Source organism: Ursus maritimus, unplaced genomic scaffold (assembly GCF_017311325.1).
Source record: "Ursus maritimus isolate PB19 unplaced genomic scaffold, ASM1731132v1 scaffold_2, whole genome shotgun sequence".
NCBI lineage: Eukaryota > Metazoa > Chordata > Mammalia > Carnivora > Ursidae > Ursus > Ursus maritimus.
This window is the reverse complement of record NW_024424452.1, coordinates 21,468,447-21,495,450: the sequence shown is the minus strand read 5'-3', so window position 1 is coordinate 21,495,450 and position 27,004 is coordinate 21,468,447. Positions and strand designations below refer to the sequence as shown.

The following is a 27,004-nucleotide window of genomic DNA, read 5'->3' as shown; positions in this document are numbered from 1 at the left end:
GAGGCACCGGGACAGTGATGGGCTCAAAGTCACACAGTTAGAAAGTGGCGGGGCTGAGATTCAAAGCAGCCATTTCAGCTCCAGAGTCCTGGCTTTTCCCCACCGCCCTTTACTGCCTCTGCGACCTCAGAGCCCAGGGTCCCAACCCTTCCTACCATGTTTCGTAACTACGCGTTTTGGATGGATTATTTGATGAACATCTGTCTCGCCTGCCAATAGCTTGTAATAAAGGTACCTGATGGGGCGCCTGGGTAGCTCTGTCGATTAAGCGTTGGACTCTTGATTTCGGCTCAGGTCATGGTCTCAGGGTTGTGAGATCGAGCTCCACGTCGATCTGAAGCCTGCCTGAGATTCTCTCTCCCACTCCCCCATGCCCTCTCTCTCTAAAAAATTAATTAAAAATAAAATAGAGGGGCACCTGGGTGGCTCAGTCGTTAAGCATCTGCCTTCAGCTGAGGGCGTGATCCCAGAGTCCTGGGATCGAGCCCCACATCCGGCTCCATCCTCCACTGGGAGCCTGCTTCTTCCTTTCCCACTCCCCCTGCTTGTGTTCCCTCTCGCTGGCTGTCTCTCTCTCTCTGTCAAATAAATAAATAAAATCGTTTAAATAAATAAATAAATAAATAAATAAATAAATAAATAATAAAATAGATAAAAAATAATAAAATAAAATTAGACAAAGGGAGCTGACGTAGTGGGCATGTAGTCTGAGCTAGGCACTGTGTTTAGCATGTTTGCACATCACCTCGTTTCACCCTGTCTCACTCAATCGTTTAAATAAATAAATAAATAAATAAATAAATAAATAAATAAAATAGATAAAAAATAATAAAATAAAATTAGACAAAGGGAGCTGACGTAGTGGGCATGTAGTCTGAGCTAGGCACTGTGTTTAGCATGTTTGCACATCACCTCGTTTCACCCTCTCAGCAATTCTGTAACTGAGGTACAGTGATCCCCATTCTACAGATGGAATACCTAAGGAGTTGAGAATTTAAGGAAATTGTCCACTAGGCTAAAAATTCCCAGAGCGCAGAACCCTTGTTTGTTTTGCCCATCATTGAGTCCAGAGGGACTAATTCAGTAGCTGGCATACAGTAGGCATTCAGTAAATGCTTTTTGGTTGGTTGGATGGGTGGAGGATAGATGGCAGGAAGGGAAGGAGGGAGAGAAGGGGGAGAGGGAGGGAAGGACGGAAGGAAGGGATGGGGAAGGAGGACAGGGAGAGAAGGGGGAGAAGCAGGGAGGGACGGGAGGGGAGGGAGGGCTAGGAAAGTGGGGGGGAGGAAGGGAAAGGAGCAGGGAGCAAGCAGGGGAGGGAAGGATGAGCAGCAGGACCAGGACCGGTGCTGGATCTGACTTGCGGGTGTCTCCGCACAGGCGCCACGATGCACATGAAGAAGTACCTGGTAAAGTGCCTGCACCGGCTGCAGAAGGGCCCGGGCTACACGTACAAGGAGCTGCTGGTGTGGTACTGTAACAACACCAACACCCATGGCCCCAAGCGCATCATCTGCGAGGGGCCCAAGAAGAAGGCCATGTGGTTCCTGATCACGCTGCTCTTCACCTCCCTGGTCTGCTGGCAGTGGAGCGTCTTCATCAAGACCTACTTGAGCTGGGAGGTCAGCGTGTCCCTCTCCGTCGGCTTCAAGACCATGGACTTCCCCGCTGTCACCATCTGCAATGCCAGCCCTTTCCAGTAGGTGGTCCCTGGAGTGCTAGGCTGGCTCTCCCTGCCTCCCTCCCTCTCTCCCACCCCCTTCCTAACTCCCCCCACTTCCTCTCACCTCTCCTACACTCCCTCCCTCCCTCTTTCCCTGCCCCTCCCTCCCTCCATCCCCCCTCTCCCTTCCTGCCCCATCTTTCCCTCCCTCCTTCTCTCCCCCTTCCTGCCTCCCCCCTTTTTGTCGCTCTCCCTCCTTCTCCCCTTCACTCTCTCCTTCCTTCCCTTCTCTCCGTATTCCTTTTCTTTCCTTCCTTCCTCCCCTTCCCTCTTTTTTCTCCTTCTCTCTTTCTTTCCCTGTTTGCATCATCCCTTTGTAGCAAGTACCATTCACAATTCATAAACTTCCTAGGCTTAAAGAGGACTAGGGACGCCCAGCTGGCTCAGTCTAGAGCATGAAACTCTTGATCACGGAGTTGTAAGTTTGAATTAATTATAATCATGATGATAAAAAAATATATAGGAATGGTACATCAAGTGCTGATGAATTGCCAGGCAGTATGTGGAGTGCTTTTCGGTTAATTTACGTAATTCTAATCCACACAACCACCCTAGGGGTGGGCACGACTGTATTAACTCCAATTTATGGAGATTCAGATAAGTGAGGAACTTGCCCAGAGACACACAGCGAACAACTGTGGCATCGGAACCCAGACCTGATCTGACTCCAGAATTGCCACCGTTCAACCACATAATGGCACGGCCCCTGAAAGGGACACGTTGGGGACCCGACCTAGCCAGAGTTGAGGAGAGGCAGGGGGTTAGAGGAGAACACCCCAAGGCATGAGCAGAAGAGAGCTAGGCGGGATGCAGAGTGGCCCAAGTGCAGGACAGCTGCTGAGGCCCTGTGACGAGGGGACGAGACAGAGTCTGGTGCTTTCAAGGAACTGCAGGGAGGGCCGGTGTGGGTTAGTCACAGGGAACATTCTTGTCCAAAAGAAAGTCCTGGAAGGGAATTCATACTTCCTGATTATATTTCCAGGGATCAGAAAGTCCCTTCTTTCTAGTTATCGGGCTCCAGAGAACCCGTAGTCATCACAGTACATCACCCTGGCCAGGCACAGTTCTTGCTACTGTGGCCACCTTACCTCACTGAATCCTCCCGACAGCCCTCCAGGGTAAATAGTTTAATCCCCCCATCTTGTAGATGAGAGAACAGAGCCTCGGAGACGGTAACTTGCCCCAAGGTCACACGGATAGCAAGTAGCATCCCAGGATTCGAACCCAGACTGCAGGCCATGACCCACCTCGCTTGACAGCAGCTGTGGAGATCTGGGCTATCCTAGCGGCCCCCACCCCACAGCCCACCGCCCTCCCTGAGCCCTCCTCTTGCTGCGTACACACAGGTGGCTGGTTTCATGGTCTGGGGACAGGAGGTGTCCACAGCTGAAGCCAACATCAGCTCGGGCCGCTCTACCCCTTTGTACCAGGACATGGGTCTGTGGCCTGGCTTTGACACTCACTCCTGTAGGCTGTCCTCCAGCCAGAGCTGATGCACATGGCCCTGGTGACCGTCCTGTGTGGCAGGGCCTTGGATAAATCAGGTCCGGAGCGACGGGGGTACAGGGCCTGGTGGGGACACTCCTTGGTATGGACACATTTCTGCCAGACTGACCAGTCACCATTTCCAATACGGGGGGCCTCCAGGGGCTGAGAGAAGCTGCTGGAGCCCAGCCCCACACTCCCACCCACCTTCTCCCTCCTGAAACTAGCTCCTGTTCCCAAAGTCGCTATTGGAGAGTTGGAACCGGGAGCTGTTAAGAGTCTTCCTCATTACAATATGAACTTCATAAGGATAGGGAGCCCACGTGTCTTGTTCACTATTATATCCTCTGTGCTTTGCACAGTGCCCAGCACTTAGTAGGCGCTCACTGCATACTCGGTGGATAAAGAAGTGAGCGGGTAGGTGGAAGGAGGCATGGATGCCTGGGTGGGTGGGTAGAGAGGGGCTTGGGCGGAACACTCTCCTCGCACGTGGTGGCTGGCAGCCACGCTGGGGCAGGGAGGGGTGTCCCCGACTGCGCCTGCCCTCTGCCCCTCAGCTGCCCTTGCCCCCCTGACTGGCCCCCTCCCCACCCAGGTATTCCAAAGTCAAGCATTTGCTGCAGGATCTGGATGAGCTCATGGAAGCGGTCCTGGAGAGAATCCTGGCTCCGGAGCAGAGCTACAGCAATGCCACAAGGACTCTGAACTTCACCATCTGGAACGACACGCCGCTGGTTCTGATTGATGAGCGGAACCCACACCACCCAGTGGTCCTTGATCTCTTTGGGGACGTCCACAATGGCTCAGCGAGCAGCAGCCCAGCTCCAGGAAGGACCTGCACTGCCCAGGGGTGCAAAGTGGCCATGAGACTAGTAAGTGGGCTCCAGGCAGGCATCGAGCAATGGGCCCTACCCAGGGAGGCTGATGGGAGTTCCTTTCCTTTAATAATCTGGGTCTTGCTGGGGGGAAAGGCAGGCTGGAAGCCAGTGCCCATTTTGTCTGTTTAGAAAGCTTTCTTTTTTAAATAGAAAGAGCTGGTCTATTAGTCAAGACACTATTGGATGCCAGTGACCCAGGTCACACTAGCTTAAGCAAAACAAGGAATTCACTGGCTCATATACTGAGAACTCCAGGGGTAGAATGGGTTCAGGTATGGCTGGATCCAGGCATTCAAATGTTCTCATCAGGACTCTACCGCTCTCTATTTTTGTTCAGTTTTTCTCCCAGTTGACCTCACTCTCTGGTAGCCTCTCTCCAAGCAGAGGGTCAGAGGGTCTTGGCAATGCCAGACATACACCCCATCAGCTCAGCACTCTCCCCTGAGAAACAGAACTCCTGTTCTCCCATAGCCCCAGCAAAAGTCCTGGGTCACATGCTCACCTCTCAGCCAATCACCGTGCACTGGAGAATGGGCTCTCATGATTGGCCAGTCCTCGGTCATGTGTCCTAGAGCTGGGGTGATGTCAGTCTATACCACGTGGACCCAGTGAGGGCGGAAAGGGTGCTTTCGTGAAGAAGGAATTTAGTGTTACTATCAAAAGACGAGGGGCATAAATATCAGGCAGGTGAAAACCCACAGGTGTGCAATGCCATCTGATGCCAGAGCATAACTGCCCTGCACCAGGATGCTGGGATGCCCGCCAGCCGGCCAGTGGGAAGAGGCTTCCTTGTCTGTGCCTCTAAGTCTAGGGAGCTCCCTAACTTACAGATCCCTGGCCCCCACTCCTGGGGAAGCTGAACAGGCCTAGAAATCTGTATAGTTAACAGCCTCCCTAGATTCGGATGGTTACCCTTGGCTGGGGACCTGGGCTGCGGCCATACACTCCCCAGGAGGAAGCCCCTGACTTCCACTGAGTCAGGGCTCCCCCTATGTCTCCGCAAAACCAGCAAACAGTCTGAGGCTCCAGAGGCCCCGTGCCAGCTCTGACCCAGTGCCCTACTGGTTTTTGGTGCAGTTACCCGGCTTCCTGTGTCCGGCTCCTCACCTGTGAAGCAGGCTTGTTCCCGCTGGCTGTCCCAGCTCTCGGGGTCAGGCCCTGTGTGTGCACGTGCGGTGCATGCTGCATGGGTGTGTGTGTGCACACACTCGGTGCATGCTGTGTGGGTGTGTGTGCATGCCCGGTGCATGCTGTGTGTGTGTGTGTGTGTGTGTGTGTGTACTCGGGTGCATGCGTGTGTAGTGGGGAGGAGGGTCTGCTGGCCTCAGTTTCCTCATGATGATGGAGTAGGATTACTGTACAAATCGAATGCAGTAATAGAAAATCCTCAGAACAGAGCCTGGGACAGAGTGAGTGTTAAGTGTTATCGTCATCTCCCTAAGGAGAGAGGAAGAGAACTCCAGGAATGGGCCTGAGGACAGTGCCCCAGGCTGGCCCTGGGGAGGGCAGTCTCAGAATGTGGAGAAGCTCCTCCCGGCCTCCTGGGTTCCAGAAGGAAGGCCCACTAGAGGGCTGAAAGAGGCAGAGTGGCTGAGGCCAGATTCCCAGGGCTGCGGTAGGGCTGTCTGCATGGTGACCTGGGCATCGTGGTAGGCTGGCTGTGGTAAAGTGGAGGGGGGCCCTGCACCCCTCACAGGGGTGAGGCTGACAAGGCCCAGGTCCTTCCCCTGCTGAGGGGGAGGGAGCCTTGAGCCTTGAGTCCTTCATGGTCCACACAGCCTCCAGGGAGCTGCCTCTGGAAGTCTGTGAGGAGGCCAGCAAAGGAGTCAGGGAAGTTGGAGGGTCTGGGTGCGTCTGTCTGTCTGTGTGGCCACAGGAGCATGAATATGGATCAGCTAGGTATGTGGGCGGGGAAGAAGGTCTGGATATGAGTGTGTGTGGCTGTGACCATGACATTGTATGGCTGTGGATGTCAGGAAGTGGGCATGTCTATGTGTACGTGTGTGCGTGTGTGTATTTGCTCATGCATAAGGCTAGTACAGGGGTGGCCAGCGACCGTGTGTGAGACCTTGTGACCGAGCAGCCGTGTATGAGGGGACAGCCCCTGAGCCCTGCAAGCGTGAGTGTGAACACATTCTCCACCGCACCGAGGTGCGGCCCAGGGAAGGGCAGCTGGCCCTTGGGGACGGTGGCAGGGGGCCCTGCCAGCATGTCCTGCGCCCACCAGAACCCCTCTCGGCCTCCGCAGTGCAGCCTCAACGGGACCGTGTGCACTTTCCGGAACTTCACCAGCGCCACCCAGGCCGTGACAGAGTGGTACCTCCTGCAGGCCACCAACATCTTCTCTCAGGTGCCCACTCACGAACTGGTGGAGATGGGCTACCCCGCCGAGCGGCTGATCCTGGCCTGCCTGTTCGGGCCCGAGCCCTGCAGCTACAGGTGAGAGCCGCTCCGGGCCAGCCTGGCCTGCCCCCCACCCCCACCGTCACAGCCCTGAGCCGCCACAGACCTGTGCCTCGGTGTCTCCAGGCAGATTTCCTGGAGGCAGAGCCTGAGAAGGGATGTGTGGAGGGCCCATGACAAACGAGGGAATCACTTTAGGACACGTCTGTAAAGGAAAGCGGGATGAGGAAGGAGGAAAGAGCTCAATGAGGCCGTGGTCTCTGGCGACGTCTAGGCATGATCCCTGGGGCATCGGGAGCATCAGCCACACCACAGGATTGTCCTTCTGAGGGGCCAGCCTTTTGTCCCTGCAGCATCAGTGCCTCACGGGCCATGGGCCACCCTAGGAGAATGGGCTAAGGTCCCCTCACTTCCCAGGCAAGGGGGCTGCAGAGGGGGCAGCTGTGAGCTGTTTGCCTCCAACACCCAGTGGCTGAGGGGTCTGGGCGGGCACCCCGGCACCTCCGGCCCTGGTTCTCATCCCGGACCGTCCACCGCCTTGGCTTCCCGGGAGGAGAGCTGAGTTGGCTCAGCTCAGAGCTTAGAAGGGAGCGTTCTCTGGCATCCCTGACAACCCCCAAGGTTGAGAGGATGGCAGAGTGAGAATAACGTTCACCCCAAAAGCCTGTGCAGCTCTTACGACAGGTCGCCAGCCTCTCCCCCACCCCTTCACCACCCTTGCTGCTGTCACACCCAGCCCCGGGCCCTAGCGTCTCTGGCGCAGGACCACGGCCTGGAAGCTGGGCCCAGGCAAAGCTGCTCCGGCCGCAGGGCCTCCAGGACTCGTGGCCAGAGCTCTGGGTGTGCAGGGCCCACATGTGCTGGCATCCTGTTAGTCCGGGGCTCCACGGTCTCGCACTTTGGGGCCCTGGAGATGTCCACGGGGTCCTGCCACTTCTCATGAGTAACAGGCTTCCGGTGTCACCCTCCAGGGGACGGTGCCTGAGCCCTGCGCTCTCTCTACCCATGAGCCTTCAGGAAGCTCTACTGAGTCTGCTTAACGCCACGGGGACCCTCTGTCCCCCCAAAGGCACAGCGGCAGGCATTCTGCAGGCAGTTTCAGGGAATCCAGGGCCCCCTGAGCCGGCAGAGGTGCACACCCCGCCGTGTGGTGTGAACTGGAAAGATGTGGCCCGCAGGCGGAAGAGTACAGGCCGGTGCTCCTGCTGACAGGACGCGTCCAGCCCATGGCATTGGCGTGGCTGGCTGCTGGCTGCATGCCAATCCCTCACTCTCAGCCAGTGGCCTTTGCTCAGCGCACCCCTGGCCCGCCACTCCTGGCAGCCCTCCCAGAAGGCTGCAGGTAGCCGGTGGACTGGCGTGTCGCATCCGCACGGTCACCTTTGCCTTCTCACTAGAGAGAGAGGTCAGACTCTGCCTTCAAGCATGGGGCCCATCTGCTCAGTGAGAAGAGCCTTGGGCGGTGGGTGAGGTGGGAAAGGGGAGGGGTCTGTTAGGGTCTGCGGGGATCTACCGTCAGGTCCCTGGGCCTTGAGCGGGGTCCTGGTGTTGCAAGATCAGTGTTGTGCACAGAGCATGGCTTCATCGTGGGCAGCTCCCACGCTGGCACCCTCCACAAAGCAGGTCCCACTGGGTCACCGGGACTGAGAGTGAGGAATGAGTGGTCCCCTAAAGAGAAGCAGAGGAGCTGTTAGCAGAGAAGGGGCAACAGATGGCTCTGGGGCAGGCAAAACACCCAGCATCGGCCATGCCACTTCTGTGGTGTGGCTGTGGCTGGGGAGTAACTATAGTGAGGGGGTCAAGGTTAGACCACTGGGTTCAAATCCTTGCTCTATCTTACAAGCCGCGTGACCCTAAACAAGTTTAACCTCAATGGGCCTCGGTTTTCCTCTTCTGTGAAATGGGGTAATAACATGCCTACTCTGCGGGGCTATTTTGAGTATTGGATGAGGTGATATGTGACAGTAGTGCTGGCCTCAATAAATAATAGTTATTATTGTCATTAAACCCACATTTGATCAGGAACTCATTATTCAATAATAATGCTAACATTTATTGAGCCCTGCTGGTGTGTCAGATTAGTACTTCACAGGTATAAAATTAATTTAACCCTGGCCGCAAGCCCATGAGAAAGGTACTCTTATGTCACTGCATTTCACAGGATGCAACCAAGGCCCAGAGAGGTTAAGCAACGTCTCTGAGGTCACACAGCTAGTGAGTGGCAGAGCTGGCAGTCTGGGCCATCAGAAAACCAGATCATCATCTTCCCTCCCCACCCACCTTTCCCAAGCCTGTTCTTTGTCACCTGCTTCCCTGAGTCAGCGTCAGATGCGGTGCCAGAGGACACGTGCCTCTCTCTGCCCTCCCGACGCCAGGCTCCAAACACTATGTCCCCGCTTCCTCACTGTCCTTCTGGCTCCATCCTCTCTCCCTCAAATGTGGCACATGCTCAAGAAACAGCCACTGTAATTAGGAAAAAAAGAAGCCACATTTGGACCCTGATGACAAACATCCTGGATTTGAATGCCAGCTCTGCGTGGGTCACGCTTCTTGGCCTCTCTGGGCCTCAGTATTCTCATCTGGAAAATGGGGATTGTGACATGGCCTCATAGGGCTATTGTGGGGATGGAAGGACATAGATGGTGTGTTACAGAAAGTCCTTGATTTGGGCTTATACATATAAGATGGATTTGGGGGAAGAATGGCACAAAGGTGAGGTGTCCTCCTCATCACAGCATATGTCGGGAGGGACACCACCCAGCATGTTGACCTTCCTCACTTGGTTAAGGGACTGAGGGGGGCAGGCCTCTTTATTGCAAGATGCCTGCCTTCCCTTCCTTGCGGAACAAGTCGCGAAGTTGAGCCCTGATGTCCTGGAGACAGGAATATAGACCATTTAGAATTATGTGGGGAAGAGTTCCCTTTTCTCCGTTCGTTCATGTTACTCAGTCATTTATACCAGCACCAGCTTGTGTATATTTGTGTTGTAACCCCATCCCACGTTATTTATTTTCTTACTCAAATTCTTCCAGCTTTGGCCAGTAGCAGCTCCTCATGTGGGGCTCCTGTGTCTCTTGGACACATCCCCATCTCTCTCTCTCTCTCTTTTTTTTTTTGACTACTTCTTTACTTTCTGGCACTGTAAGATGCCCCAGCCTTAGAAGCAGCCGTTTCTCTGAGGAGCTCTGGTTCCTTTTATTGGAGAATGGGATTTAGAAACCAAGATCTAGGCACATATAAACCAGCAGCAGCTTATTATTATTGCTTCAGGGACCGGCTCGCTAGCTTCCTCCCTGGGAAGCCTTTCCCGACCCCTGCCACACAGTACCACCGCTGTTATACTGCTTCCTGCCAGGATGCTCTGCCTCAGTCTTTTCCAGAGGTTTGCGCCGGTCTTGGGCCAGAGGCCTTACGCCCATCTGGGGAAGGTGCTTTGGGAAAATGCCTGGCTCTGGAGCAAGAGTCGGCGGGTGCTGGGAGCAGCCTCTCCAGGTAAAGAGCGTGATCAACAAGCAAACAGTTGGCACACACGCAAGACAGAGAGAGAGCACAGCCCTGGGCAGGAGAGGATCGGGCCGCGCCCTGAACGGCCTCCTCCTGCTGGGCTGCAGATGTCCGAGAAGGTTTCTTGGGAACAGTGTGTCCCCACACGCCTGGGGCGGGGTCTCTCCCTCCAGAACAGTGCCCGGCTTTAGCTGGTTTGCCCTGCTCTGGCCACAGCCCTGATTCTCCACGGATGTAGACTCCCGAGCACCCGCCCAGAGCTATTTCTTCCCTCCGGGCCTTTGCCTGCACTGTGCTCCCGGCCTCCTGTGCCCTTTCTCCTTTCTGGCCCCTAGGCTGCTCGCCTGCCTCTTAGCCACCCTTAAAAGTCTCAGCTCAGGCCTCCCCTCCTTCAAGAACTCTTCCATGACCCACACTCCCCCCCACACACACCTCTGGGAGAATGAGGTGTCACTCCTCCAAGCTTATCTCTGTTGATCCACTTATCACATATTATAATTTACCCAACAAATATTTACTGAGTGTCTGTCTACTGCGGGCCAGGCTCAGAGGACAGCATGGGGAGCGTGGCTGCCAGCACTTGCTGAGTATTTCAATATGCTCGCCATCCAACCGTCGCCTTCGTCCTGTCGTCCTGTAGGGCAGGTGCTCTTACCATCCCGACGTTACAGGTGGGGCCCGGCCAGGCTCAGAGAGCCCAAGCTCACCAGCTACTCAGTGACAAAGCCGAAATTAGAATCTAGGCAGGCTGGCTCCCAGGCGTGGGATCTTAGCCTCTAAATGCTTCCTTCCTCAAGACAGACAGCGGCCCTCCCTCGGCTTACCTTCTAAAGCAGCAGGCAGCTGATAAGCAAGCAGTTAACTAAGGAAGATAATTTCCGATTTTGACACATGCTATCAGGGAATAAGCAGGCAGAACTGATCAAGTAACCGGGTAGGGAAGTGATTTTGCCTGCAGAGTGCAGGGGTGAGGGGGGGGTCTCACAGCAGGTGAATCCTGAAGGATGAGGAGAAGCCCCTTACTTGGCCAGCTGGTCAGAGAATATTCCGGGCACCCAGGGGCCTTGAATTTGGAAACATCTCGGAGTGCTGCTGGAGTGTAACAGACAAGGGGGAGAAGAGCAACGTAGGGCGTTTGCATTTTCTTCTGTGAGCAGCAAGGAGCCTCTGGAGGGTTCGAGCAGGGGTGTACCCTGGAATCACAGTTCAAACCATCGCCCTTACCACTGTGCAGAGGGGAAGTAGAGGCCCCTGCAGGAAGTACGCAGGGCCGGGCACTGGTGGCTTGAACCCTGTTACAGGGGGATCCTCAGTGACGGAGAGAGGTAGACAAGCCAGAGGCACATTCTGGAAGGGGAGCATTGACAGAACGCTGCTCCGCGTGCCTCACCACACCAGGTCCCACTGCCACACGGTGAATATCCAGGGCAGGACTCTCTTGTTCACCTCAGTTGTCCCCCACCCAGCACCTGCCTCAGTAAACACTGGCGAAGAAATGTGATTTCTTCCTGATTTCCCTTTCATTATTGAGGACACCGAAAGCCAGACATGGAGTAAGCCACTCATATCTGCCCAGGGTCAGCTCCCAGCTTGGATGCACAGCCTGCCCCCCAGGGATCCACCTCATTCTGCCAATGCAGGGGAATGGGGGGCAAAGGTGGAGGGAATGGCTTCCTAATCTCAACATTGGGGCAAATAACAACTGACCTCGCCGGGTTCCTCTGAGGACCAAATGAGAGAATGTACGCAGAACTATGCAGCACCAGGTGGGCCCCTAAAAGTTGCATGGTCAATGTTTCGAAATCCAGGGTTTAGAAGACAATATTGCATTTCAGTGGGTGTTTCTGCACTCAGCCCCCTTCCTTTATGTTTTTAATAAAACAAGAAAAACAAAATAAAACCATGCGAAGACTTTGTAAAGCTATTCCTTACAGAGACCTGAGGACACACCTATAGGCAGAATAGAGCACGATGAGCTCCCGTGGACGTGCCATCCCAATCCCACAGCCACGACTCTCTTCCCCTCTGTCCATACTGCAAGCAAAGCCCAGACTCCAGGGTCTTTCACCTGTAAAGAGCTCAGAATGTATCCTCAAGAGAGAAAGACTTTTTTTAAAAAAAAACCAAACCGCAATGCCATTATTCCACCTAAAAAAAAATTAACAATAATTCTTCAATACCATCAACTAATTCCAATCATGTCCATACTCATTCATGTCCTACCTTTTTGCTCGTATGCGTGTGTGAATCAGGATCCAATTAAAGGCAGCATGTTGTGATTGCGACCCAAGTCTTTAAAGTTTCTGTTCATCTGTAGGTTGTCTCCCCTTTCCTCTCTCACGGGGTGTTTGTTGAAGGAACTGGGGTGTTTATTCTGTTGCATTCCCCAAGGTCTGGATTTTGCAGGATGACTTTTCTTTGGTGTCTTTGAACCTGTTCCTCTGTCTCCAGTATTTCCTGTAAATGCTGGTTACAGACAGATGCTTGGTCCTGTTCGGGGAGGATTTTTATGTTTTATTAGCAAAGCCACCTCCTCGGCAGCCTGTGGTTTTCCATCAGGAGACAAGCAGGATTGGCCACCACCAGTGGGTGTTGCCCAAAGCCATTCATTCATCCGGGGTGCGAAATGTTGATCAATTCAGTGCCTCTCCAAGGATTAGCTGGGTCAAACCAGAACTGTTTTAACAGCTATATGACAAGAAAAAAAACAAAGTCAGATGGAGGGAGCCATAGATTAGAAGAAACTTGGAAGACCTATCAACCAATCACATATTAACCTCATTTGGATCCCAATTTAAACAAATAAATTGTAAATGTAAGAGACGGTTAGAACTTTGAACTGAATATTTAACAATATTAAGGAATTCTTGTTAGTTATGTTTAACATGGTAATAGCAGTATTTAAAAAAGAGTTCTTACTTTTCAAGATACACCTGGAAATGTTTACAAACAAAATCATGAAGTCTGAGATTTGCTGGAGAATAACATGGAAGGGAGATGGGACCGGGTAGAGATGAAGCATTCGTTAGTGGCCCTGCCGTGATGATTCTTGAAGCTGGTGGTGGAGTTCACTGTCTTGACTTTTTTGTGTTTGAAATGTTCCATATCCAAAAAAGTCCTTTTTTAAACTGAATTCTTTGAAACTACAGGATACCATTGCTCCCATCACGAGCATCTTTATGGAGGCATTTCTTGTGGTGGTTAACTTATTTCCTTAGGAAACATTTACAGGACATAAGAGAGGACCCTGCATAGGGTCCCACACTCCTTGTTATAAAGCTGTGTCTTTCCTCGGCCTCTGGGGGGACCCTCTCCTGATTCATCCCCTCTCTGACCTGCCATGTCAGCCACTTCCCTCTCTGTGTGTGTTCCTGGCTTGCCCAGTGCACCTGGCTGGGTTCTGTGGCTCCCCTCCACCCTGCGTCCTGGACAGCAGTCTGTCAGGGAGGCACCGGCTGGGGTGGGCCTGCTCTCTGGCTGATGGTGTTTCTTTTAGGAACTTCACATCCATCTTCCAACCGGATTATGGCAACTGCTACATCTTCAACTGGGGCATGACAGAGAAGGCACTCCCTTCGGCCAACCCTGGAGCTGAGTTCGGTAAGTCTCGGTTCATCCTGGGGCCAGAGCCATGGGGCTTGAAATCCCCACCACGTGGGGCTAAAAGACCCGGTAACCATGAGCTGTGGGGGGGCAGGTCTGGGGTTAGACAGGAGGTGGCCCAAGGAGGGGCGGCCACTGTTGGGTCTGTGTGCGGGGAGCCATTCCATTGTCCCTGCAAAATGAACGACCCCTCTTAAAAATTTAAAAAGAAAGGAAGAGTTTTATTTGAGCCCAAGTTAGGAGAGCTGCTGGGGATACACAGTCTTCACAAGGAAGAAAGTGCTCCAGGAATGGAATGTTTGGAGCAGGATTATGTATGGTTTTTACAGAAAGGATTACAAATCATCATGACCAAGGCCGTTCCGGAAAGTTACAGACTTTATCTTATGTTTTTAGTACGTGCAGGGCTGTATGACTTTAATTTTATAGGAACCAGGGTTTGTTTGTTTTTTCCTTATGTTTGGAATGCTCCTTTTTGGTTATTTGTTTTAACAAAGGAGATGTACAGTGTGTGCTGCTCGGGGTGGAAATAGAGCCTCTGAGGTTTTGACGGAGTCATTTTGACCGTGGTAAATATTAAACTACAGTTTCTCTGGGAGCCCAGAAGCAGGCCCATGAATGTTAGAAGTTGAAAATCTCCTCTAGCACCCTTCCAGAGCTCCCGTAAACACCTGGGCTAGGGACCAGTGCTCCCATTATGCTGCTGAGCAAGGTGAGGATTCAGAAGCAGTACAGCTCAGGGATCGAAGCCCAAGCTCCTGGGCCCGGGGGGAAACCCCAGCTCCACCACAGACCCCCCGGTGAGCCTGAGCTCAAGACTGAACTTCCGGAAGCCTTGGTTTCCCCGTTCAAAGACAGTATACGGGAGCCTAAGACAGCCTATCACGTACTCCTCACGGATCACTGTGACATAATTCCATCACCCGCTTAGCACCGTGGTTAGCAAGTCATACGTGCTCAGTATATGCCAAATATTCTTGGAAGGCTTAAAGAACTTCCCCAAGAGCACATAGCTGACCTGTGGCAGAGCTCATACTCTTACTGAGCCTCATTGCAACATGGTTCTTGAGCGAGACAGAGAGGGGGTGAAGGAGTAAACAGAAGCTGGAAGCGGTTGATGACAGAGGCCACTGTGTTGGCCTATCTCTGGGGAAAGACTCATGGTGGCCTCGGATGGCTTCGGAGATCCTTCCTCCACTTCCCCATCAGCTTCTGACCTTCCCAGCCTCCAGGAGGCAGGCTGTCATTCTAAGTCTCAGGGCTATTAGTCAAGAGAGGCCCAGAGAGGATGCTGACCGCCCCTCACCCAGCCCCTGTGCCCCTGAGATCACTGTGTATCACAGAGGTGCCAGTGAACTCACTTCACAGGGGCAGATGATTAGGACCAAGGAGCTCAGCTGCCTGTGTTAGAACCCCGACAATGCTCCTTCCTTGCTGGGTGACCCTGGATAAGTCCTTCCACCTCTCTGTGCCTGTTTGCTCACCTGTAAAATGGGGATTATAATAATACCTTTGCTCTCGTGAGCACCAGTGAGATCATGTATAATAAAGCACTTGGCCCAGCACTCAGCACATAGCGGGTGCCTGATCGATGCCAGCCTGTTGTCCTAGCCACTCAGCATAGCCCTATGGTACATAAGATACAGGGTCTAGTCTCTGCCTTCAAGAAGGAAACCAGCCAGTGGGGAAGGAAGACAGACAATAAGAGTCATATAAGTGAGGCACGTACTTGGGAGAAAATTTCCAGAGCTAGGAGACCTAGTCTTGGTAGTCAGGAAAGGCTTCTGGAAGGAACAGCAGGAGGTTCTAGGTGAGGGGTGAAGGCAGTCACATAATTCCAGAGTAGGGGAATAGCATTCTTGAGGGAACAGCATTTGCGAAGGCCCAGCAGCAGGAAGGAGCATGGAAGCCAGCAAAGATTGAATGAAGAGAGTGAGGACCCATGTGATTTGGGTGGGGCAGTCCTGCACCCCTGCCACATGGAAAAGCAATTTTGGGGCTGGGGAAGACAGGGTGGCTTGGGCTAGGAAGGGGGCCTTGGAGAAGGCAAGAAGTCTCAATTTTCTCAAGGTGGAGCCAGCTTCCTGGGTGGGCCCTAGAGGTCTCCTTGGCTGGGTGGGGAGAGGGCCTGGACAGGTGGATAAGCGGGAACGAATTCAGGCAGCCCTTGGCCCCACCTTCCCACAGGCCTGAAGCTGATCCTGGACATAGGCCAGGAAGACTATGTGCCCTTCCTCACGTCCACGGCTGGTGCCCGGCTGCTGCTCCACGAGCAGAGGTCCTACCCCTTCATCAAAGATGAGGGCATCTACGCCATGTCAGGGACAGAGACATCCATCGGGGTGCTGGTGGTATGGCCGCAGCCCAAGGGCAGCCTGAGGGGGCTAAGGGTGGAAGCCCACCTACCCAGGGCTGACCTGGCCCTCCCTCGTGGTCCATTCCCACCTCGTCTTCTGGCTGGAACCTCCAGCAGGGCCACCATGCTGTGGGGGAAAGAAGGGCACACTCTGACACCTACTGGGGCCTATGGCATCCCCACTAACCCCTGTGCTTGCTGGGAGGGAGGTACAAAGGGGCTTCCTAGGGGGGACCAGGGCCTCCAGGAGCAACCTCTCTGGACACAGGACAAGCTGGAGCGCAAGGGAGAGCCCTACAGCCAGTGCACCATGAACGGCTCCGACGTTCCCGTGCAAAACCTCTACAGCGACTACAACACGACTTACTCTATCCAGGTAGGAAGACAGTGCGGGCCTCGGGAACTGGAGACCCTGGCAGTCCACATCCACCAGGCCCAAGGCCTCAGGGCTCTGGTGGAACTGATCCTGGCAGGACTGGCTGTACTGGATTTTTGTGGGTGACCGCAGGGTGGTTTGTGGGTTTTGTGGCCTTTGGAGCTATAGAGCCAGTCCCATGCCTGGATGCCCACCAGGGCCTGGGGCCGGCCACTGCGCATCCCCGCTCGGCAGCTATGCCCTTGGATCTCACTCTGGGGTCTCCCAAAAAGAACCCTTGTGTGGGAGAGATGCTGTGCTAAGGGCTGGCACGTGTTATATCATCCTTCGATCCTGTCTACACCCCAAGGGGCAATAATAGCATTTATTAATATACTAATAATAGCATGTTATTATTATTAACTTATTTAAGTACTAATATACGGAGAGGAGCAGGCTCATTATGTGCTAGGCAGGCACCGTTGCAGGTGCTTTACATACACTGATTCATTTAATCCTCACAACGATGCTAAGATGTAGATAATATTACTAGGAATGAGGAAATCGGGGTGTATAGTCCCCAGTACAAAGGCCTCATCAACTTACCTGAGAAGTCCCTCTTTGTATCCGGCCTCGAACCCCCTTGCTGCAACTGGGGCTTCCCTCTCACCATGACCTCCAGGGCAGCCCGGGGGGCCCGTCCCAAGACCCAGCCGCAGTGAAGAGGACTGTCTAAAGCCTCCGCGCAGGTGACAAACGACCCCTGGCTGACACTTCTTCCCCAGCCCAGGAGGCCTTTGCAGATATGGCAACTGAGGCACGACGAGGGGGAAGTCTAGGGCCCGCCTCTGTGCCTGTGAGCCCTGAGCATGGTGTGGGCTTCCCTTTTGTCTCCGTTCCTGGAAATCCGACCCTCCCCCCTGTGCCCACCCTCCTGCCCACTCTGTCCAGCTGACCTGTGCACCCTACACCCTGACCCATTAATGAGAACTGCCAGCCCTGTTAATGAGAACTATCGAAGAGTGGCTGTAGTATTTGGACCAAGCCAGCCCTCCCCACATCCTGTGTAGGGCCCCTGCAAGGTGGCAGGGCCATCTTCAGAGAGCTGGGTCTGGCGGAAGTCCCTCCACGGGGACCAGGGACTGAGAAGGACAGCCACACCCTGGCTGTGGGTGTCAGGAGGCGCAGCTCCTTAGCAGGAGGGACCCCTCCCCTGACTCCCCAGCTCCCTGGGCCTCGGCATTACCTCCCCCCAGGCCCCTACCCCTGGAGCTGGGCTGGGGCATGGAAGTCACAGCCGTCTTCTCCTGCCCTCCTACTGCAGGCCTGTATTCGCTCCTGCTTCCAAGAGCACATGATCCAGAACTGCAGCTGTGGCCACTACCTGTACCCGCTGCCCCATGGGGAGAGATACTGCAACAACCGGGAGTTCCCAGACTGGGGTGAGCGTGGATCCCGGGTGGGCACTGGTGCCCCGGCTAGCTGGGGCTCTGACTGCAAAGCCCGGGGCACAGCTCCATGTCCTCAGCAGGGCCGGGGATGTGGCCAGGCCTGCGCCTCCGCAGTCCGCAGCTCCCCTCCTCCCCCAGGCTCCCCTCCCTCCTGTGTATGTGTGCCACGTAAATGCCTGCCCATGTGTGAGCTTGGCATGCAGCTGCTGACGAGGGCACTTGTGTGTGTGTGTGTGTGTGTGTGTGTGTGTGCGCGCGCGCACGGGAGAGGGCATTTGTATGTTCGTGTCTTAATGCACAGGAGCACTGGGACCGAGTCTGCACTTGTGTTCACACATGGGCGTGGATTGCTTCCAGTGTTTGCATCTGTGCATCCTGGCTCGTGTGCCCACATATGTGTGTGTCTGCATGCACCCACAATGCTACACGTAGGAGCCTCAGCATGCGTGTCCGTGTGTGTGTGTAAGCTCACAGGGTCTCCCTGTGGGGTGCTGGGTGGGAAGGGAGACTGAGGTGGCCGCCAAGAGTCTGAGGCCTGAAGCCACAGGAGGAGGAGCCCCGGCGTCCAAACATGATGGATGTTGTCGGAAGCAGAGAGAGTCCCATCACCTCGTAAAAACAATGAAATATGTAGCCAAGAAAACTATCCCTTTCGACCACCCATCCCTTCATGCATGACCCCATCACCCTGCCCGTCGGCCCTGAGGGGAGATGACAGAAGGAAAGCTGCTTTCATCCTGCTGAATCTAGGATGTTTGGGGCAAGGCTCCCCCAGGCCAGACTGGGGCGAAATGGCTGGACGTGGGGGGCAGGGTGGGAAGGGATGACCCTCCATGGCAGGAGAGGTGGGACAGAGACAGCGCCCCCACCCACCGAACCACCAGCCTTGGAGGGCCATGGCCAGGAGGGCAGGGGGCAGCCTGAGGCTCAAAGGGAGAGAGGAAAACATCTAGAAACCCCGTCTCCAAGTCTCTCCCCCTCTCCCTCCCACCCCCGTCCCGTTCAGCCTACTGTTACTCACACCTGAGCATGAGCGTGGCCCAGAGGGAGACCTGCATCAACATGTGCAAGGAGTCCTGCAAGTAAGTGGGGGGCAATGAGACTGGGGGCAGGGGTGGGGAGGCAAGGAGACTTGAGGGGCAGGGGTGGGGGGAGTGGGGACTCGGGGGGACTAGAGGGGCACGGAAACTTGGGGGGGCAGGGGTGGGGGGATGGGGGCATGGGGACTGGAGAGCAGGGGTGAAGGGTGTAGAGACTGGGGGGCAGGGGTGGGGGCACAGACACTTGGGGGGCAGGGGTGGGGGGTGGTGCTGGCAGCGACAGCGACAGCCACAGAGCTGTCATCTCTCTTCCAGTGACACCCAATACAAGATGACCATCTCCATGGCCGACTGGCCTTCTGAGGCCTCTGAGGTGAGGTGGTGGAGTAGCCAAGCTCCTGGCCACCCACCTTTGGGCTGGGGGACAGGTCTGGGCACAGGTCTGCAGTCTGTTTGTCCCTCCACCCGTGTCTCCCAAGGCGCTATGCTGGGGACACAGCAGTGAAGGAGACAGGCACAGCCCTTTGCTCTTGGGGAGCTTACATTCTAGTGGGGGAGACAGACAATATACAGAAGTTAGATCATTTTAAAGTGTGATAATGGTAGGATGAGTGGAGAGTAACCAGGGAAAACCACTCTAGACAGAGTGGTCAGAAAAGACCTCCTTGCAGAGGGGACATCTGAGTGAAAGCTGCAGGATGAGCTGAGCCAGCCTGGGCAGGGCTGGGGAGAGGGTCTGGGCAGAGGAAGAGCACATGCAAGGGCCAGAGGTGGGAAAGACCCGGCGCAGGATGGCTGGGCCTCTGGGGGAAGTGCCTGGAGCCCAGAGTGCCTTCTCCCCACAGCAGCACCCAGTGTGCACTATTACCTTCCTCCTCTCTGTGCCAACACATGGTCAGTCCCGGGGGCTTCAGGAAGCTTCAGGGCTGTGGTCTGTCCCCAGCTGGTAGCAGAGCCCAGGATTAGGAGGGGGTGCCGCAGGTGCCATGTTTTTCAGCTGCCTTCTTGGATTCCAGGATTGGATTTTCCACGTCCTGTCTCAGGAGCGGGACCAAAGCACCAATATCACCTTGAGCAGGTGAGCCCAGAGTCTGGGTGGGGCTGGGGAATGCAGAAAATGGGAGGAACCAGAGCCTCAAGGGAGGGGTTTGGATATAGGACAGGTACTCAGACACCTCACACTGGTCAGATCCAGGAGGAGGCCTAAAGGAGGAGGCACTGGGAATGAGAGAGAAGCCAGCAAATGGATTCAGGGTCTACCACTTCCCAAAGGAGAGCCTGTTCTTCCATATGTCACCTGTCCATCCACCCATCTACCCATCCACCCACCCACCCATCCATCAACCTTCTACCCATCCATCCATCCACCCACCCACCTATCCGTCCATCCATCCACCCACCCACCCATTCACCCACCCACAATCCATCCATCCATCCATCCATCCATCCATCCATCCATCCATCCATCCATCCTTCAGCCCTCTAATTTTCCTCCCATCCATCTATATCCATTCACCCATCCAGCCATTCATCCCCCACATCGTCCACTCATCCATTCTTCCACTCATCCATCCATCCACTTATCCTCCACCCATTCCTCCATCTCTCCATCCATCAAACACAAACACAAATGGAGCACAGAAAAGACACAGGCCCATACTCTTGGGAAGCTCCAGTTTGGAGGACAGAAATATGCTAACAGGGCTTATGGTGATGAGAGTCTGTATAAGGCCCTTCTTTGGGAGCACAGCAGGGAAGAAGCTATCTACCTGAGAGATAAGGGAGTTCTGTAAAGAGAGGTGACACTTGAGCTAACTCTCCAAGGAGGAGCAGGAACTGTTCAAATAAGAGGCAAAGATGTCCAGGCAGAAGACTGGAGGTGTGAGAGAGCATAGCTTTTCTGAGGACTATTAGGTGCAAAGGGAAAGCCCACTTGCCCAACTCTCTGTGCCCCAGGTCCCGTAATAAAGGAGCAAGGCTTAGGACTTTATACAGAGCCTACTGTGTATGGGCTGGGCTCCCCAGAGGTGGGAGAGGGGAGATCAGAACCAGTCCTCGGGGCCCCCAGGAAGGATGCTGGGCAGAAATGCTCTTTGTGGCCCCAAGGCCCAGAGGGGCCAGGGAGGGCCACACTTTGGGCTTTTGCTTGGACCTCACCCCTCCTGGGAGTGGACATGTGAGAAGCTCAAGCCAGAGGACTGGGGAAGCCCCTTGGCTGCCTTTCCTGTGAGTGTGTGTGTGTGTATGTATGTGTGTGTCCTGGGAAGGGGGCACCAGCCCTTCTTACTGCTCCTACAGGAAGGGAGTTGTCAAGCTCAACATCTACTTCCAAGAATTCAACTATCGCACCATTGAGGAGTCGGCAGCCAATAACGTTAGTCTGGGGATTCCTGACACTCCTGCCCTGCTGTCCCTCCACCCTGTACCCTGAGGGTGGGGAGGGTCCGGAGCCCAACAGGGGAATTAGGAGGGTCCCTGAGTCCCACATGGTTTCCCTGGGTTGAGATGGCCACCCTGTCCCCCTTCCTGGCCAACAGGCCCCCCTCCCACAAAGCCGTGAGGTAGGGCTCAAGGCAGGAATCTGTGGCCTGACCCCCACCCCCACCAGGCTGTCTACCCCTTATTCCCCACAGATCGTTTGGCTGCTCTCAAACCTGGGCGGCCAGTTTGGCTTCTGGATGGGGGGCTCGGTGCTGTGCCTCATCGAATTCGGAGAGATTGTCATCGATTTTGTGTGGATCACCATCATCAAGCTGGTGGCCTTTGCCAAGAGCCTGCGGCAGAAGCGGGTCCAGGCTCGCTATGCTGGCCCACCGCCCACCGTGGCTGAGCTCGTGGAGGCTCACACCAACTTTGGCTTCCAGCCCGATGTGGCCAGGCCTGGCCCCGAGCCCGGGACCTACCCTGATGAGCAGACCCTGCCCATCCCGGGCACCCCACCTCCCAACTATGACTCCCTCCGTCTGCAACCACTGGACGTCATCGAGTCTGACAGCGAGGGCGATGCCATCTAGACCCGGGGAGCCTGAAACTCAGACCCAAGAAGCCGAGATCATGGCCCCGGGCTTCACTTCAGGGTGCTCTCTCCAAATGGCGAGGACGATGGGTATCCGAGGCCAGAGTCTGTGTTCCTCTACAGAGACACCAGCAGCTCCTGGACAGTCCCAGGCCGAGGGCTCTGTAGGGTCACGCTGTGGGTACAGATGTGGGAAATGTGTACTCATTTGGTTCCTGCCCACACCCCCAACATGACCTGATCCTTGGCTGGGACGTCTCCAGCCTGACTCCAGAGACCCTGCATCACTGTCCCAGTGAGAGTGCCAGTCACCGTCTGCTCCAGAGACAAACAGCCGGGCATGCTGTGCTGTCTGCCCCCAGACTCTTTTCCGTCCTGACCTTGGCTGACCTCTGCGAATGGGTTTAGTGAGGGCAGCAACTGTGGAGAGCAGGAAGAGCATCAGGCCCAGGGGCGGGGTGGGGGGTGGGGGGACCTGCTGCCAGGTGACCTGTGATTTGTTCTAGAAAATAAAAGTAGAACACATAGAGCTGAGCTTTGTTCTTTGTCGGATGGGCAGTTGGAATACGCTGGTGCATCTCCAGGAGTTGGAGGGCAACTGTACTGGCTTGAAAGTGAGGGCCTGGCCAAAGAAAGGCTCCCATGCAGGTGATTTTTTTTTTTTTTTAATTTATTCAACAGAGATAGAGACAGACAGCGAGAGAGGGAACACAAGCAGGGGGAGTGAGAGAGGAAGAAGCAGGCTCATAGCAGAGGAGCCTGATGTGGGGCTCGATCCCATAACGCCGGGATCACGCCCTGAGCCGAAGGCAGACGCTTAACCACTATGCCACCCAGGCGCCCCACACGCAGGTGATTTTTAAAGTCCTTTTTGCGTTGTTCCCCGAAGCAGTGGACTTGCGACTTATTCAGTGCCATCCACCGGACTTCTTTGGGTTACAAGGATAGAGAGAAAGAGAGTACGGCTCAAGCTGGCTTAAGTGAAAGATCTCAAGCAGCTCAAATGGTGTCTCTCGGTCTCTGTTTCCCAAGCAGGCTCCCCTCACAATGAAACGCCGTCTGCGAGTCCAAACTCCCTGTGTCTCCCTAGCAAACAGCTAGAACAGACCTCTTTCCCGGTTGTCTCGGCAAGTTCACAGGCTGACTCTCCTTGGTCACTGACTGGGTCACATACTTATCTCTGAACCAATCAGTGTGACTGGCTGCTTGGATTGGTCAGACCCTGCCCATACCTGAGGCCAGGTGGCCCCCAGCAGAATCACATGGTGGGGACATGGCTCCAAGGATTGCCAGGTAAAATACGGGCCCCCAAGTTAAATATGGATTTCAGTAAACAAGGAATTGATTTTTTTAGTATAAGTACATCTGCGTAATATTTGGGACAGGGGCGCCCGGGTGGCTCTGTCGGTTAAGTGTCCTACTCTTGATTTTGGCTCAGGTCATGATCTCAGGGTCGTGAGATCCAGCCCCATGAGAGGCTCCATGCTCGGTGTGGAGTCTGCTTCAGATTCTCTCTGCTTCTCCCTCTGCCCTTCCCCTGTCTGTGCATACCTGCGTGCTCTCTCTAAAGAAATAAAAATGTTTTAAAAATTAAAAAATATATTTGGGGGGCGCCTGGGTGGCGCAGTCGTTAAGCGTCTGCCTTCAGCTCAGGGCGTGATCCTGGCGTTATGGGATCGAGCCCCACATCAGGCTCCTCCACTATGGGCCTGCTTCTTCCTCTCCCACTCCCCCTGCTTGTGTTCCCTCTCTCGCTGGCTGTCTCTATCTCTGTTAAATAAATTAATAAAATCTATAAAATATATATATATATATATTTGGGACATATTATACTAATAAAATCATTTGTTGTTTTTCTGAAATTCAAATTTAACTGAGTGTCCTGTATTTTTAATTGCTAAGTATGGGAACCCTGATGGCTCTCCAAAGAGAGACCAGGGAGCTGTTACCAAAGAATGGGGCCTGTCAGGTACAGAGAGCTGACCACGTGCCTGCCCTGGTCTAGAAGGAGCTCTGGCTGTACAGCCTGGACCTCTGAGGGCCCAGCCCTGCCGCTGGAGAACACCTGGGTCCTTGGGTGGGAAGGCAAACAAGCGGCCTCCCATTAAGTGCCCACAGTGGCACCTGTGGAGGAAGGTGGTGCCACAGACTTGGTGCCACTCCAGGCAAAGGCAGCATGGGGAGGGATTGTGTGGGGAGGGCCTGGGGGAAGAGGGTTTCCCAGCTTGGGGCCAGGCGGGTCTGCAGGCTGGAGTCCCATTCTTGGTGGTTACCACACTAACTCCCATGACTACTACTTTTATTATTAGCGATAGTTGTCATCACACTATTATTATTTGTTGTTGTTATCAAACAATGGCTACATTGTATCAAACACTTACCACACGCCAGGCACCAGGCCAAGTACTTTGAAAGTCTTTTTCCAATTAATTCTCAGAATGACTGGGAAGTATTACCATCCCATCTTCAGGGTAAGTAAATTGAGACTCAGAGAAGTGAAGTCAGATGCTCCAGATCATTCTTCCAGTAAGTGACAAAGGTAAAACTCCAGCCTCATCCCCTTGCTGCTGGTGGTCATAAGAATACCTGTCCCTTACAGAAGCCCGGAGCTTTCACATCCACGGTCTCATCGGAAGCTTCGGGGCAGGCAGAGCAATGATTATTCTCAAGCTCCTTTTGCCCGCTCTTTGGTCACACTAATTCCAGCTGTTTTAAGCTAAAAAAGGGAATCTACTGATTCTTGTGATGAAAGTCCAGGGATTTCAGGTAGGGCTGTATCCAGGGGTTCACCCAGATCTGGTGATTTCTCCAGCTCCTGGCTTTCTTTTCTTCCATGTTGGTGTCCTCTCTAACAGGTTCCCTCCTAGTGCTGCTCTTCCCCTCACAGTTGCAGGCTCCATTCTCTCAGCTTAGCAACCATCTATTGAGAAGAAAGCTCCTCCCTCACAGTGTCCCAGCAAAAGCCCTGAGAATGAGGGTCATTGAATCAGCCTGGCCCACACATTCATCCTGAACTCTGAGAGGTTCTGTTCAGAGACATCTTGAAGCAGGAGTGGGAAGGGGGCTCTCTGCCCCCAAAGCTGCGTGTGGACATGTGAGACCAGTTCCAGGCTGACAGGAAGCATTGGCTGCCATCCCTGCTGTAAGAGGAACACTGAGGACCAGTGTGAAGATCTCTGAAAGCAGGCTCTGAGTCAGACAGACAGGTTCCCCTCATCCCTCCAGATACGGAAGAGAGGAGCTCTGTCCTGTTTCTACCCTAGGGCCATTAGAGCCTGTTAGGGCTGAAGAATTAGACTGGTAGGACCCAGGTTGCCCAGAAAATAGCATTCTGGAGTGCCCATGTTTTACTGCAAAAGGAAAGGTAGGTTACAGACGCTGGAGACTAAGAGATGAACATTGTACACTTGTTATGTGCCTTACCCCCGCTGTACCTCACCAGCTCTTCAACTAACCCTGATTAGGCTCCCGGTTTTCACAAGAGGAAATTAGGCTCAGAGAGGTGAGGCGACTTCCCCAAGGTCACACAGTTGGGAGGTGGCGAAGCCAGGAATCGGACAGGTCTCCTGGACACTGGCACAAAGGTCACCCCAAAAAGGTTTCCACTTTCCATAGCACATTCTGCCTTCCAGGTTTCCAGCTCTCACTTCTTCAAGGCAGGATCCAGGCTCAATCCCTGCCAGGGACAGTCCGTGATTCACCACATGAGAAACCAAAATATTTTTCTTGGTGCGGGTTCTTTCAGGGTCAGCAAAACTGGTTCCAAGGATGTGGGGACAGAACGTGTGGGAACCCCTGGATGACAGGGCCAGCATGACACTGGCCCCGGCAGCCTGCAGGGGCTGGTTCCCGAGAGGCCATGGGTGCTGCGGTGCCACTCTGGGGGCCAGCATGAGCCGGCTGTCCTGGCCGGGATTAGGTGTCGTGTGCTCGCCTCCAGCCCTGAGGTCAGGAGCATGGGCGCCATGGGCACCAGTGACTCCAGGCAAGCCCCTAAACCTGCCACACCTCAGTTCCTTTGTGTATAAGATGGGGATAATCCCTGAGGTCGTTGAGAGGCACCAGAGAGAGAAATAAGGCTTACGCAGCAACGGGAACACACGACACATCAGTTCCAATAAAGGACTCTGACAGACGGGTGCGCCCCCCTTCTCTGTTGCTAACGGAAACCCAGCCTGTTCATGGCACCAGTGCACCCAGCCCAGGCAATAAATCCTGCCTGGTCTATGCCAGGGTTTCCATGCTGGAGGGGAGTCTGGCCCTCGGGCAAGGTCTGGAGAATTTTCTGGCTGTCCCAGCGGGGGAATGCCACCAGCATCTAGTGGACAGAGGTCAGGGATGCTGCTGAATGTCCTACAACCATCCTGCCCAAGACGATAGGAGTGCAGAGGTTGAGAACCCTGGCTGGAGGCAGTCCTGTTCCCTACGCTCCCAGCCTTGCTTGCAGCTGGGAGGATGCCTGGTGACCAAGAACTGGCCAGGGAGACCGAGGAGAAAGCCACGGAGGCCTTTGGGGAGGCCTTTGCCTCCAGGGTGGAGGGGACAGTGCCCCCTCTGCTTCGTCCCCCCTGAATGCCGTGTGATGCCTGCAGCTGCAAGAGTCGCCCCACCGGGAGGAAGCAGCCAGCACATGCGGAAAAAGTCAAGATCACAGGGAGGCGGGGTCCTGGTCCTGACTCCTCCAGCCACTGAGTCAGTGCCCACAGCTGGGACCATGGGACTTCTTCATCTGGAGAAAGCTCAACTCCTATTTGCTTGAGTCACTCGAATTACATTATTCTGTTCACCTTAACAGATAGAGAAGCTACTGGCAAAAAACCTGGTAAGAGTCCACATCATCCCGTGAGTTTTCAAATAAGACAAAGTAAAAGCCCAAGTCCTCATCACAGCTGACAGGCTGGTCTGTGATCTGGCCCCCAACTCCCCTCTGACCTCATTTCCTACTTCCATGCTGCTGACCTTGGACGTGCCCCAGGGCCTGGTCCACACTGGCCCCTCACTGCCATGCACAGCTCTGATCTGTGGATCTAGGGGCTGCTCTCCACCCTGATACCACCATCCGACATCATCTTCTTTGTTGGTTTCTCTGGTGATTCTCCCCCTCCTTCCCGGCCCATGTCCCAGTGCGTGGAGCACAGATCATGGGAGGCACCCAAATATTCACTGAGCAAAGGAAAGAAAACAGCCTTC

General features: G+C 54.4%; 1 protein-coding gene across 1 annotated transcript; it reads left to right on the top strand.

Moving 5' to 3' along the window:
* Window positions 1–1,297: 1,297 nt before the first annotated feature.
* SCNN1B (sodium channel epithelial 1 subunit beta) lies at window positions 1,298–22,220 on the top strand. Its single transcript, XM_008697165.1, has 12 exons — window positions 1,298–1,699; window positions 3,804–4,080; window positions 6,335–6,525; window positions 13,490–13,593; window positions 15,784–15,947; window positions 16,221–16,328; window positions 17,632–17,749; window positions 18,765–18,840; window positions 19,114–19,171; window positions 19,815–19,876; window positions 21,097–21,172; window positions 21,432–22,220. The coding sequence occupies exons 1-12, from the start codon at window positions 1,389–1,391 to the stop codon at window positions 21,810–21,812; spliced, it is 1,926 nt and encodes a 641-aa protein (XP_008695387.1). The 5' UTR covers window positions 1,298–1,388; the 3' UTR covers window positions 21,813–22,220.
* Window positions 22,221–27,004: the final 4,784 nt, after the last annotated feature.